This window comes from Mytilus galloprovincialis, chromosome 8, assembly GCF_965363235.1.
Source record: "Mytilus galloprovincialis chromosome 8, xbMytGall1.hap1.1, whole genome shotgun sequence".
Lineage (NCBI taxonomy): Eukaryota > Metazoa > Mollusca > Bivalvia > Mytilida > Mytilidae > Mytilus > Mytilus galloprovincialis.
In genome coordinates this window covers 23,842,033-23,857,039 of record NC_134845.1, presented here as the reverse complement: position 1 = coordinate 23,857,039, position 15,007 = coordinate 23,842,033, and the positions used below count along the sequence as shown (strand labels likewise).

Genomic DNA, 15,007 nt, shown 5'->3' with positions numbered 1-15,007 from the left:
TGGTCTTTTGTGAAGAGTTGTCACATTAGCAATCATTTTTATTGACTGTTCTGTTACTTTAACACTAGCTTGACTGTTCTGCTACTTTTACACGGACATGACTGGTTTTGTTTCATTGGACACTTTATTGCATACGGGGTATATATCTTCCAATTAATACGACATTCCCGTGCTTGCATCTCCTATCATGATTTTCTTGATAAAGGGTTGCTGCTCACAAGGAAGCTATTAAACCAAGAGGTTCAAATGGTGAAGTTGAAATCCTCCCTTGTAAATTTTACGGACGCCATTACGAGTTAGTTGACCGTAATGGAATAACCGTTTTACAAATGATATCGGATATGTTCCTTACGTCGTAACTACAACCCCCTCCCTTTAATGAATATGACCTACCGAGTTAGACTATTTACCGAAATTGTTATCCCATAAGCAACATGACGGGTTCCACATATGGAGCAGGATCTGCTTACCCTTCCAGAGCACCTGAGATCACCCCTAGTTTTTAGGTGGGGTTCGTTTTGTTTATTCTTTAATTTTCTATGTTGTGTCATGTGTGCTGTTGATTCATATTTTTTTTAAGTGTCTGACTGCTCTGTTACTTTTGCAGTGACTGAACTTTTTTATTCTTTTAAATGACCTGACTGTTTGGTAACTTTTACATTGACATGACTGTTTAAGTGTTTTAAGATCTGACTGCTGTAACTTGACTGTTATATTACTTTTACACTGGATTTATCGTTAGTAGATTTTTGTAAATGTCCATTGACTTTCACAGTCTTGACTGTTCTGTGTTTTTTAAATATCTGACTGTTGTGGTTCTTTAACAATGAATTGATTCAAAAGGTCACTTTTACACTGACTTGCTCATTCTGATTTGATTTGCGTGTTTTGCTGTTTAAATATTTATACAATACCTCTTTTAGCACAATTAATGAAATAATGCTACATTGAAATAATGCTACATTGAAAAATTTCACCCACATTTAATGTCACTTTTACATTAACTAGACCATATTCTGGTTTGTTTTATAAATGACCTGACCTTTCAGTTACGTTACCACTGACTTGACAGTTATTTTACTTTTACACTGACTAGACTATTATGTTACGTTGAACTTGACCTGGTGGTGTTGTTTTTCTTTCTTCGTTTTACACTAACTTAACCGTTTTTTATTTTTTCTTATTCAATGGCTTGATTGTTCTATAACTTTTACACTGTTTTCATAACTCTTTAATTTCTTTACCCTGACTTGACTTTTGTTGTTTTATTTTTACACTGACTTGGTACCTGACTGTTCTATTATTTTTACACTGGCTTGACTGTTCTGTTACACGTATATTGACTTGTGTATTCTGTTACATTTGTATTGACTTGTTTCCTATGTTATTTTTACATTGACTTATATTGTTCTTTTACTTTTGGATTGACTTGACTGGTCTTTTAATTTTACAATAACTTGTTTGTTCTATTACTTTTACACTAACTTTTTTTGTTGTTTTTACTTAAAATGTATGGATTGTACGTTTGCTTCGGTGTCTTCTACCAGTCAAGTATTCATAAAGTTGTGGATCAGCAAAAGTAGTTTTAATCGCTTTTTAATACCAGCAAGTAATTCTTTAGTTCTGTAAGCATGTAAAAAATAGTGTTCATATAGCGTCATTCATTTCATTACCTTATTATTACAAAAACAAATCTGTCTTATCTTTGTTGTTATAAAAAAAATGTGTATTGAAAACAGTTTGTTTTCCAGATAACTTATTTTACCTTTTTTTTAGGAATGTGTATGCAGTCGATGATGAACACATCATGTAGAGTTTCGGTTATTTTTTTTATATGTTTTATTTTGATGCATGGACTTAAACTATTCGTAAAAGGTGGTAAGTCAGATGCAATCACTGCTCTCAATATCATTGGAAATACTCATACAGACATGTGCTCTGCGTCTAATCTTTACATAACCCTAGATTTCACTCTGTGGAATGGATATGCAAACTTAGCTATTTATAATGCTAATTACATGTCGACAATAATTTATCAGAACAAAGGAATATTGGAGTCTATTCCAGATTTAACATTCTTTAATTTGGCAAGAAATGTCGTTATGACAGGATCACCACAAGTTTTCAGTTCTGGTCTTGCGTTTGAGCCAGATGTATTTTCAAGATACAAAGCTTTTGCACCTTATGCTTATTATAAACATGGAGTTATTCGCCTTTACGATTTATCGCTTTCTTATGTGTATCAAACATCAGTTGATTCAGAGTGGTATTACAACTTAGAGTCAAGAAAGTGGGATAATGCATCGTCAATTCTAACGGAAACACAACAGAGGTTAGTAAATAACTTTTATACTGATGTGAATTTGCACTAAACAATTGTTTTAAACATTTTCTTAGGATTTGGATTATTTGTAAACTTTTTTCTTAATTTTAACATTTTAGTTTTACTTTGTAACAATTTGCTACTTTCTCAAACAATTCCATTAATCTGCAAACGAATAAAAAATCAGAAAAAAATAGGGTTTTGCATCATTATATCTTGAAAGTCTGCATTATAGTGTAACTTTTATCTTCTGTATAAATACAGGCACAACGAATAAAGGAAAATGCGGGATCAGGTCAATGATGAAGCTAATAAACGACACAAAAATAAAATCAAAGACTTTAAGATGTAAAACAACGAAACAATATAGTAAGCTCCGCATCGACCCCAAATCTAAATAGATAAACATTTGGGTAGAATTGTACAGTTACTATGAAAGACTTATCATCCATATCACAGTCTCTAATTACATTCATTATTTTATGTTTTTTTGACATTTCACATTGAAAGAAGTTATCTAAAACCCATGCAACTATAGTACCGGTAACAATAACTGTTTAATACGTTTAGTTGACCCGTATATTTTCTTATTCATAATCTTATGAAATAGGAATGGCAGCACGGACATTCAAGATGAGAATATCGTGATGTATTTTGCAAAACAAGAAGATGGATACTGGAGTCAACCTTATTTTGATTGTGGATTTAGTGATATTTGGTTGGTTACATTTTCTGTGCCAATATTTGGACAAGATGCCACTGGAAAGCCCGCCTTCAAGTAAGACATATTTAAATTTCCAGTACACATTTTTAATAAGTTTTCCCTTTTCTTTTTAAAGACTTAATCTAAAAAAAAACCGGATATGTTGTTCACAAATCAATACGAAACAAAATGTTTGTAACAGTTTACAAAACATTTCACAAAAAAAACTAAAATAAAAAGTAACGAATTTTATGGAAAGCCTCAGCTGTCATATATTAGAGATTTGCATAATGTTATGATGAAGCTTACAATGTAAGTTTAATACAGCGTGATGATGAATTAAATCATCAAAATGAAAACTTTAAATAATAAAATGCAAAGTTGAATCTGCGTTGTGTTGACTTGCAACTTCTAGTGTTGATGTTGTGAAAGCATCGTGGTGAGCCACGGCGTTATGATGATATGCTTATAACACGTAACGTTGAGTTTAAACTACATGTTGTTAATTTGATATTACACGATGTTAACTTGATACTGGATAATGTTTAGACGTACCCTTCGGTTGCTAGGATAACAAATGAAACGAAAAGTTGAACTTCATGATGTTGACTTATTATCAATAAATGTAAAGCTTAGATATCACTACGTTATATCATTATAATGTCACAATAGGTTTATCATAATGTATGTAGACTTTAAACTACACTATATAAAACTAAACTAGCATACTGTTATATTACTTTAATGCCACGATAAGCTAACCATACAATATTTTCACTAGATATTACACGACGTACAGTTGAAAGTACGGGTTGTTGAGCTAGGATTGCACAATGTTAAATCAGTAGTATGTCATGATAAGCTAACCATACAATATTCTCACTAGATATTACACGACGTACAGTTGAAAGTACGTGTTGTTTAGCTAGGATTGCACAATGTCAAATCAATATTATGTCACGATAAGCTAACCATACAATATGCTCACTAGAAATTACACGACGTACAGTTGAAAGTACGTGTTGTTGAGCTACATGTAGGATTGCACAATGTTGAATCAGTATTAAGTCACGATACGCTAACCATACAATATTCTCACTAGATATTACACGACGTACAGTTGAAAGTACGTGTTGTTGAGCTAGGATTGCACAATATTCAATCAATATTATGTCACGATAAGCTAACCATACAATATGTTCACTAGAAATTACACGACGTACAGTTAAAAGTACGTGTTGTTGAGTTAGGATTGCTCAATGTTAAATCAATATTATGTCACGATAAGCTAACCATACAATATGCTCACTAGAAATTACACGACGTACAGTTGAAAGTACGTGTTGTTGAGCTAGGATTGCACAATGTTATATCATTATTATGTCACGATAGGCTAATCAAACATTATTTTGACATGAAACGACACGAAGGTGGAAAAACGGTCCACTGATGTTGGATCTGAGATATCTTGCAAATAGTGCCGCATATGCGTAGTAGTTATATGATATAAAAAGAGAATGAATTAAAAATACATTATTCTAGTTTCTATTTACACTGTTACAGTACGGCCCGTACATCATTTTAAAATAGTGAAAAGTCTTCCAATTGTAGAATTTTGGAATTTAAAAAGTTTTGAATTTTTCAAGTTAAATTTTCAACAAATACTTGAAATTTTAAAATTATTAATATCGTTTTTAGATTTTATAGTTTAGAATTTTGATTAATCTTTAAATGTACTAAACTTAACGTAAAGTTTTGATTATTTCGCCTTTTTTAAAGTTTGATTTTTTAAAGTTTCAAAATTAAAAAGGGGCCACAAAAGCGGGGCACCTGTTAGCTACGGAACAAAACGAAACAAAATGAAATGAACAGTTACTTAAAAGTTTATGTATAGAATGAGACAAGAGGCAGGCAGTTGTAAGCTTATCAAACCTGCATCGAAAAAGTTAATTTGCGTTTTAAAAAGTCTCTATAAGCTTAGGGTTTCAGATCTATAACTCAGAACTATTCTCTCCTCATTTAGGAAAAACAGTAAAAACTGGACAACTCTCAATAGGCCGAGTAGTATGGTAGGGTTGAGCATGTATATATATTTTCAATTGAACTGTAACCAATAAAATTGCTCTATACTTTATGACTTTTTACTATATATGCAATCATGTCGGCAAATGAAATTATCGAAATTCAAGTACATGATTTTGAACGATTACCTTCGCTTTCAAATATTCGGCTTTGGACGTTCCTGAAAGGGTAGATCAAGAAATAGCGCTTCGGTCTCATGCAATTTTTAACATTTTGTTATCAATTTTTTTATCGATTGCATATTGATAATATATTGCCTTGTATCATTGATTTCAGTTCAAAAGTATTGATACGGAAGAAATTTTTAATCTATGGTGTCGCTATGAACGTAGTGCTAGCCGTGAATGTTAGAGGTTGTTGATATCTGTTTTACAGTGTTACCGCATAGAGTAACTAAAAGATCAAATATTAGTAGCTTGGTGCCAGGAAACTGTTTTAATATATGTAAATAAACTTATCATAGATAGACGCCAGGTTGGAAAGTTTGTATTTGCAGCAGCCTCGCGTTTCGTCTACAAAAAAAACTAACCAGTCACGCTCGAAACAAATAAAATTAAAAAGACCAAATCAAATATAATCAAAAAGGCCAAATAAAGTAAACGTTACCATTCAACTAATTGTTCTGGTTTCATTTTAAAGCTCAATACATTCATATCATATAAACGTTTACCATAAATATTTTTCAGCTTGCAAATCTATGTAATAGTTGCCGCTGTACATTAAGCTCCCATCTATTTATTTGTAGGTGTCGGCATTTTGAAAATTGAAATTTTAAACAAGTTTATATTTAATCCCTTTCCACTTTGCGGATGCGAGTCGGCTGCCTTGTAGCGGCATTGCCATGTTCTTTTCCAAGATCTACAAGGGTGTCTTTTACGTGCAAGAGATTTGGCTATCTCTTAACACTGGTCAGCAATTTATGGTCCCCTTCCGACGGACTGTCACTGTTAAGCCAATAAAGAGAACCAGATGTTTTTTGCTAGTTCCGTGTTTGTAATTTGTCCATTTTTAAGTTATAGCACAACAATCAAATTTCAGGCCAAGTACTCATCACGTTAAGAACCCCTGCAGTGACTCGTTACAAGGAAAGATTTCTGTCCCTATTCAATATATCATCATTTTTCCAGTGGCATATACGACTCTTACCTATTCTACCTGTTGTATATCATGTTAATTTGTTATAATCTTGAACATACATGTAATATTTGCCACTGGCAACCACCAATCAATAATTTAGAATAGGTCGTTTTACTAAAAAAAACTGGGTTTCAACTCCCTTGGGCAAAGTGGTCCTATTCTGTCTGAGAAAAGGCTCCGCGTTAACTTTGTCGACCGTACTTTGACCTATAATGGTTTACATTTACAAATTGTGATTGTGATGGAAAGTTTTCACTTTGACACTCATACCACATCTTCTTATATCTACTTAGTTGGAATTTGATATTTCAACTTTCCATTTGGTCAAACACCTCTTAAATTGTTTTGGTTCTTATATTTACTTGGCTTTCAAATATTCGAATATTTTGAGCGTTCCTTAGGTAAATGCTTTACTTAAAAATTCAGCGTTTTACATTGTCCTGATTTTTAACCCTGAACAGTTTCTGCAAGTTTCGACACATTATTTAAGCTTGATACAGTCTGAAATTGGATTGTGATAAACCTTTTGACATAATATAGGTTTCTGACACATAATAAATGTGGTGAAAGATCTTTAAAATTTGAAATGAGTTTAAATATTTGTATTTAATTCCAATCGATTTTTTGTTTTGCTATTGCGCAATAATGTGCAATCCAAGATTTCTTCCTGGTCCAATATTGAGCTATTGCACAATAGATTGAAAATGAAGATGTCTTGGATGTGGCAGATCCAAGGGGAGGGTTCGGGGGTTGGAACCCACCTTTTTTTGGACGATCAATGCATTTAAATGTGGACATATAGTTGAACCCCCCCTCTTTTTTTGTCATGGGTTTGGAACCGGCTGGATCCGCCCCTGTAAATGCTATTGCGCAGTTCGGTGCAATTGAAGATTTCTTGCTAATGCGCAACACTATGATGTAGCACAATACTATGCTATAGCGCAATACTATGCTATAGCGCAATTCTATGCTATAGTGCAATACTATGCTATAGCGCAATAATATGCAATTGAATATTTCCTGCCATTGCACAATACTTTATTTAATAATTTATACATAATATCCGGTGTGTATCTCCTGATACATCAGTATTTTCATACGACCGCAAAAATTGAAAATTTTTTGGTCGTATATTGGTATCACGTTGGCGGCGTCGTCGTCGTCCGACGACATTTGGTTTTCGCACTCAAACTTTAGTAAAAGTAAAAAGAAATCTATGAAATTTAAACACAAGGTTTATGGAAATAAAAGGAAAGTTAGGATTGATTTTATGTGTTTTGGTCCCAACAGTTTAGGAATTAGAGGCCAAAAAGGGCCAAAATAAGGATTTTTTTTGTTTTCGCACAATAACTTTAGTATACGTAAACAGAAATCTATGAAATTTTGACATAAGGTCTAGCTATGACCACAAAAGAAAGCTTGTGATTGATTTTGGAAGTTTTAGTCCCAACAGTTTAGGAATTAGAGGCCAAAAACAGGTCCCAAATAAGCATTTTTCTTGGTTTTTGCACAATAACTTCAGTATAAGTTAATAGAAATCTATGAAATTTTAGCACAAGGTTTATGACCACAAAAGGAAGGTTTGGATTGATTTTGGGAGTTTTGATACCAACGAATTAGGGGCCAAAAATGTCCAAAATTAAACTTTGTTTGATTTCATCATAAAATGAATTATATATACATGTATATATTAATATATTTATATATATTTATTATCCTCCTTAAGGATAGTATGGATATACATGAACATAAATACAATTGTGGTATAATACAGATATTGATATGCCAAATCTACCGTGTATTCAGATTCTTAATTTTTGGTCCTGTTTTCAAATTGGTCTACATTAAGGTCCAAAGGGTCAACAATTAAACTTTGTTTGATTTCAACAAAAATTGAATATATGGGTTCTTCAATATGCTGAATCTGACCATGTATTTAGATTTTTAATATATGGACCCAGTTATCAAATTGGTCCACATTGAGGTCTAAAGGGTCTAAAATTGAACATTATTTGATTTCATAAAAAATTGCATTCTTGGGGTTCTATGATATATGCTGAATCTAACCATGTATTTAGATTTTGGACATTGGAACATAATAGGTAAATGTCTTATTTAAAATGTTTAAGTTTTTAAGTTTAAGTTCTTAGACCACATTCATTCTGTGTCAGAAACCTATGTTGTGTCAACTATTTAATCACAATTCAAATTCAGAGCTGTATCGATCAAGCTTAAATGTTGTGTCGGACTCCATACTTGCCCGAACTACTCAGGGTTCGACCTCTGCGGTCGTATAAAGCTGCGCCCTGCAGAGCATCTGGTTTACTTTAATATACAAATACGAAATATGAATCAATAGAAAAATAGGAAATTTTAAGAAAAAAAGATATGAAACAAATTACACCCCTCCCCATTTTTACGATAAACGCATGAGAAAGCGGATGATAAACGGATAAATGACATTGCATATTTCGCGTCAGAAATGGCAATTATTGGTGTGTCAGATTTCTTGTGTCTAATGAATGCTTATTAATCATAAATGATATTAGAGTAAAAGCACGTCTTCACTATCAAACATCTCTTATTCAGGTAAGTTGTGATGTTATGCTATTGTTTCAGAAAAAGGGAGAAGGTTTGGATCCATTAAAACGTTTAATCCCGCTGCAAATGTTTGCACCTGTCCTAAGTCAGGAATCCGATGTACAGTAGTTGTCGTTTGTTTATGTAATATATACGTGTTTCTCGTTTCTCGTTTTGTTTATATAGATTAGACCGTTGGTTTTCCCGTTTGAATGGTTTTACACTAGTAATTTTGGGGCCCTTTATAGCTTGTTGTTCGGTGTGAGCCAAGGCTCCGTGTTGAAGGCCGTACTTTAACCTATAATGGTTTACTTTTTAAATTGTTATTTGTATGGAGAGTTGTCTCATTGGCACTCACACCACATCTTCCTATATCTAAGACACTACCCTTTGGCGGCATTTTGAAAAAACAAACCAAGACCAGCTAAACGGAAACTTTTGGAATATTTATGCGATTTACAAGTATTATTATTGCCGCCTTTCATTTTTTTCGCATATTACATGTGTTCTTCCATTTTATCCGATATGCTTCCGTTTGGTGTACATTGTATGCGGTACTAGTCCGTTGGATGTATGTTTGACATCCGTTCTGTCTTGTACGTTTCCGTTTCTCGTACGTTGCATATTCTGTGTGTGTCCGTTGTGCCTTCGTTACGCGTCCGTTTTATTTTGTCAGTTACTCTGTACTGTACATCATCGGAACGGACTCCCAACGGACAAGGCAGCAACCATTTGATTTTCTGGGGGGGGCTATGGGTTTTTTTTCTGTACAAACTTTTTTTTTCGACTGCGGCGAAAAACAATCTATTTTTTTCGCGACAAGTCGAAAATAATTTTTTTCTTTCAATTTTAGCATTACATATAGTGGCAGCTGAGGGGGTAACAAACAATTTTTTTTTTCAGAATTCAAAATAAATTATTTTCTTCTCCAAAAACTGGAAACAAACTTTTTTTTTCCAAAAAAACCTTAGCCCCCCCCCCCCCCCCGCACCCCCCCCCCGAAAATCAAATGGTTGCTGCCTAACAGTTTTGTTAACGTAAAACTTTTTCCATCCGTTAGTCGCCTGTTCGTGCTATCCGGTAAAGCGACCACAGTTGAAGAAGTCATAGAGGCAAAAAAAAAAATCAAATTTGAGGGAATTTTATTGAAATGTCAAAAGTGCAGAAGAAAATATAACCATAATCAACCTTGTATAAATCTGTTTAACCTACAGCGAGTTTTCACTGTTACCCTTAAATGTTGGGCGCTGTGGAAACAAAATAGTTCTGAACTATTATTTTCAACGCTCAGCTTATATAAGAGATTTTTTTTAAAAAGAGAATCGGTTTAAATAAATAAAATCCATATTTGCAAAACCTTAACACATTTCAGGATACTGTTATCTCATGATCAATTTGTTTTAAAAACAACATTCTTTAAATTGTTTATTTTGCAATTGAAAAGTATTTTGTGCGTTTTATTCCTAATTAAGAATGATCATAATCAAAGCTGTGCTTCTTGATTTAACACGAATTATCCGCTTTTAAGAAACATCTATTTTGTTACCAAATTTTTCACCGCTTACAATTGCCTTCCTTTTGACTTATTTTATATATTAACTTTGAAGTAACCGTAGCTCTTCATTTTATTTTGTTTCGTTTCGTTCCGCTTTTATTCCGTTTTGCAGTTTAAAGGTACCTCTCTTTACGCCCATTTTCTAATTTTGATATCTTCATCAAAAACTTTCAAAAATCAAACTTTCCAAAAGCGTAATATTCAAAAACTGCACGTTAAGAGTACTTTAAAAGTTGATCAAATATCTTAACTATCAAATCTAAAAACAATATTTAGAATTTTAATAATTTGGTGAAAATTTTGAAATGATAATATTACATGGACCGTACTGTTACAGTGTAAAAAGAAAGTAGAATAATGTATTTTGAATATATTCTCTTTTTATATCATATAACTACTACTCATATGCGGCACTATTTGCAAGATACCTCAGATCCAACATCAGTGGACCGTTTTTCCACCTACGTGTCGTTTCATGTCAAAATAATGTTTGATTAGACTATCGTGACATAATAATGATATAACATTGTGCAATCCTAGCTCAACAACACGTACTTTCAACTGTACGTCGTGTAATTTCTAGTGAGCATATTGTATGGTTAGCTTATCGTGACATAATATTGATTTAACATTATGCAATCCTAGCTCAACAACACGTACTTTCAACTGTACGTCGTGTAACTTCTAGTGAGCATATTGTGCGGTAAGCTTATCATGACATAATAATGATTTAACATTGAGCAATCCTAACTCAACAACACGTACTTTCAAATGTACGTCGTGTCATTTCTAAGGGCATATTGTATGGTTAGCTTATCGTGACATAATACTGATTTAACATTGTGTAATCCTAGCTCAACAACACGTACTTTCAACTGTACGTCGTGTAATTTCTAGTGAGCATATTGCATTGGTAGCTTATCATGACATAATACTGATTTAACATTGTGCAATCCTAGCTCAACATCACGTACTTTCAACTTTACGTCGTGTAATTTCTAGTGAGCATATTGTATGGTTAGCTTTTCGTGACATTAAAGTAATATAACAGTATGCTAGTTTAGCTTTGAATCGTGTAGTTTAAAGTCTACATACATTATGATAAGCCTATCGTGACATTATAATGATATAACGTTGTGATATCTAAACTTTACATTCATCAATAATAAGTCAACATCATAAAGTTCAACTTTACGTTTTATTTGTTATCCTAGCAATCTAAGAGTACGTCTAAGCTTTATCGAGTATCAAGTTTACATCGTGCAATGTCAACTTAACAATATGTAGTTTCGACTCAACGTTACGTGTTATAAGCATATCATCATAACGCCGTGGCTTACCACGATGATTTCACAACATCAACACTTGAAGTTGCAAGTCAACACAACACAGATTCAACTTAGCATTTTATTATTTAAAGTTTTCATTTTGATGATTTAATTCATCATCACGCTGTATTAACTTTACAATGGAAGCTTCAGCATAACGTTATGTAAATCTCTAATATATGACAGCTGAGGCTTTCCATAGAATTTAACCAAACCCAACACATGAAATTATGTACTCTGGAAGGGTAAGCAGTTCCTGATCCACTAATCTCCTCAGTTGTACGGTGTATGCTTATACACAGTAAAGGCCGGTGTTTAATCGGGTGGCAATAAAGGAGGACTAGTTTAATTCAACATGTGCTATATAAGTTTTGAAGCAACATGTTTCATATTCTATTTCACTCGCACCTTTAGTTAACTATGCACGTTCAAAAAAAGGGAACTGATTTTTTCAATTTTGTTTTTAGAGGTGTTGCATTCATAGATATGAACTTAAACGATACTGATATCAATCAATGTGACCTTGATGACGATGATGAATCTATTGATATATTCCTAAATGTATTCAGAGGCACTCACGAATGTCTTCCCGATACAAAGGTAAATTAAAACATGACATTAATTTGATATCTTGTTCACCTCATCTACTTACTATTGAAATGTCCTAAATTACTTTTTGTGTGCAAGTCAGATCGATATATCAGAATAAAATAAAATTTCATGTTATTTTACTGACTTGTTACAAAATATGGTCTATAAATGTCTGAACAGATACTCTATCACCTGAGGTAATTCACGAATTTGGTTAGTTCGTAATTGTCGTTCATTCGTTTTGTTCTTTGAAGTTTTTGTAGAGTACTGTTTGTCGTTTTTTTTTTTTTTTTTTTTTTTTTTATCGTGGTGTATTTAGTATTTCTTTAAATATTTGTGTTCCCTTGGTGTTCTTTTTGACTTTTTCCTCTTTTTAGTGGAAAAATAAGTAATTGTTATGTAATTTCACAAAACAAAGGAACGACCTGTCATAAAATTTTAGGGAGAACGGAAATTTTCTTATTTAATTCTAATTTGAATTTTGTACAACAACCTGTTATCTCTTTCGTACTAATTTAAAAGAAATAGCTGTCTCTTTTTATAATAAATATACATCATACTTGTATATTTTAAAGTCGTCTTCCATGGCAAATTATATTGCTTTATTTCAGTGCCAGTTCCTACCTGGATTAGGTTTTAAAAAAGGTGGTTACAGTTGTTTGCAGGTGAATGGCTCCTTTTCCAACAGCGAAGGTACTTTTTCTCTAACGGAATCACATGAATTATTCTACAAATGAAGTTAAATATCTTCATTTATTAACTAGATCACATACAACCAGTAGGTTTTAAATAATATTACAAAAAAAATAAGTTATAACACACACATACACATGTCTTACAGCAGAACGGACAGCGTTAAATACCAAATGATTATAGCACTGGTAACTATGTAAGTGTGAGGATTACTCAAACAAAATAATGCCATGATACATGCAGGCTTGAGAGGCGAAAAATATCAAAGGGACATTCAAACTCATAAGTCGAAAAAAAACTGACAAAGTCATGGCAAAAAAAGAGACAAGACCAAAAGAAAGACAACAGTACAAAAAACACAACATAGAAAACTGAGCAACACGAACCCCACTAAAACTGGTTTGTTAATTGTATAAAATTCATGTTTAAAAAAACTAGCAATGATAGTTTAATAAACATAATGCTACTGCAGTAATGTAAATTTTGATGTGAAACACATCAACCATTGATTATTGAAAAAGTATTAGAAAACTAAATGATCACGGAAAGTTACTAACTATGAATTCAAAATTCAATATTGATATCGAATATTTCCTTCTCTCTACAGGAATATTATTAGCTATTCTATTTGGCATTGGTTTCCAGATATTTTGGACTGTTTGGTGACTGGAGATATGTATTTAAAAGAACTATATTTTTTTTTGTCACGGATGAGTGTTTTGCAGACGAAACGAGAGTCTGGTGGAGAAGTTTATGTTTCATGTATTTTGTATACATGCGTAAATGTGAGAATGACAAGAAACAAAAGCCTGATTAAACATTTAGAATTTATTTCTACATTTGTAGATCTAGACAATTAGCTCATATGCAGATCTTTATTTGTTGTGTATAATTGCTATTTAAAATTTTCTATCTATTAATATTTCGACAGAAGGTTGACCCTAATATTTCTCCTTGTAGAAATTTGAAAAAGCGGTCATACACTACACAATACAGCAATGAATAAAGCTACATGTTACAATATAGTTACTAACGAAATTCCATGGCTAAAAGTATTAGTGAAATAACAAAAAGATACATTACGTAACGTAAAATGAAAATCATTTCAGTGAAAAGCACCCAACTCTGTTATATCGATATATTAAACAACAAAATGTCACAGCAATCAAAATTAAATACTGTAGATTTATCAACCACGAAATGTAATATCCACGAACATAAGTAGCCAATGAAAATAAATGAAATTACAGTAATACAACCGCGTCAAAGAATAGTCCAGTCAAACTAAGATTTAATCTCAAACTAATTTAACAGAAAATGTTTTAGTTCTAATCTATAGCATTATGCCCTTTATATACACAGAAAAAAAGTCCCATTAAATCTAACTTGAGGAAAACTCAAAGTCAGCATTATTAATTTCCTATGGAAATTAACATTGGAAGGGGAGATAGTTCTTGCAAAAATTAGTCTTTTGTGGTCAGGTTTTCGTTGTTTTCCTCGAAATTTATGTAATGTATGATACTTTGATGGGGTAATACATTTGTATTTGACTAAATAATATAATCTTCTGCTCATGAAATGTACAAAACCGAAGTGTTATGGGAAGTTCTATTTTTTTTTCGAGCATTTTTCTTTAAAGAAATTGCAAATTTGAAGCTTTGTAACCATTTTGAAAAACAAATATGAAAATTTAGAATTGTTTATATCTGTATATTATATTTTTTCAGAAACTTACTTATCTAAAGAAACTTTAAACTACAAAAAGAAAAATACATGCTTAAGATAGATGCATGGTATACCGCCATCTTGGATTGTACAATCACAGTAAAAAATCGGTTTAGTTATTGCCTAAATCTGCAAATTTGGAGACAGATTTGCAATTTAAAGGTTAAACTGTTTAATAATATAAAGAAAACTAGGATTTTTGTGGGTAAAATCCTTGTTCATGAAATATTTACACTTACCTGCCTCCTTAACTAATTGCAATTTCCCTCTACTTCCCCATACGTTCGTCG

General features: G+C 32.4%; 2 protein-coding genes across 2 annotated transcripts in view; one reads left to right on the top strand and one right to left on the bottom strand.

The window, feature by feature from the left end:
- The window catches only part of LOC143085370 (uncharacterized), a 117,321-nt gene that overhangs the window by 89,460 nt on the left and 12,854 nt on the right, over window positions 1-15,007 (bottom strand). The gene's annotated exons all lie outside the window — the stretch shown is intronic.
- Window positions 1,781-13,908, top strand: LOC143085367 (metabotropic glycine receptor-like). Its single transcript, XM_076261648.1, has 5 exons — window positions 1,781-2,332; window positions 2,934-3,101; window positions 12,176-12,308; window positions 12,911-12,992; window positions 13,600-13,908. Exons 1-5 carry the CDS (start codon window positions 1,785-1,787, stop codon window positions 13,656-13,658), a joined length of 990 nt encoding a protein of 329 aa, XP_076117763.1. The 5' UTR covers window positions 1,781-1,784; the 3' UTR covers window positions 13,659-13,908.

Coding starts and splice junctions, on each gene's coding strand:
- LOC143085367 (XM_076261648.1), top strand. CDS start 1,785: ATGCAGTCGATGATGAACACATCATGTAGAGTTTCGGTTATTTTTTTT. Junction 3,102..12,175: donor ACTGGAAAGCCCGCCTTCAA/GTAAGACATATT, acceptor TTTTGTTTTTAG/AGGTGTTGCATTCATAGATA. Junction 12,309..12,910: donor AATGTCTTCCCGATACAAAG/GTAAATTAAAAC, acceptor GCTTTATTTCAG/TGCCAGTTCCTACCTGGATT.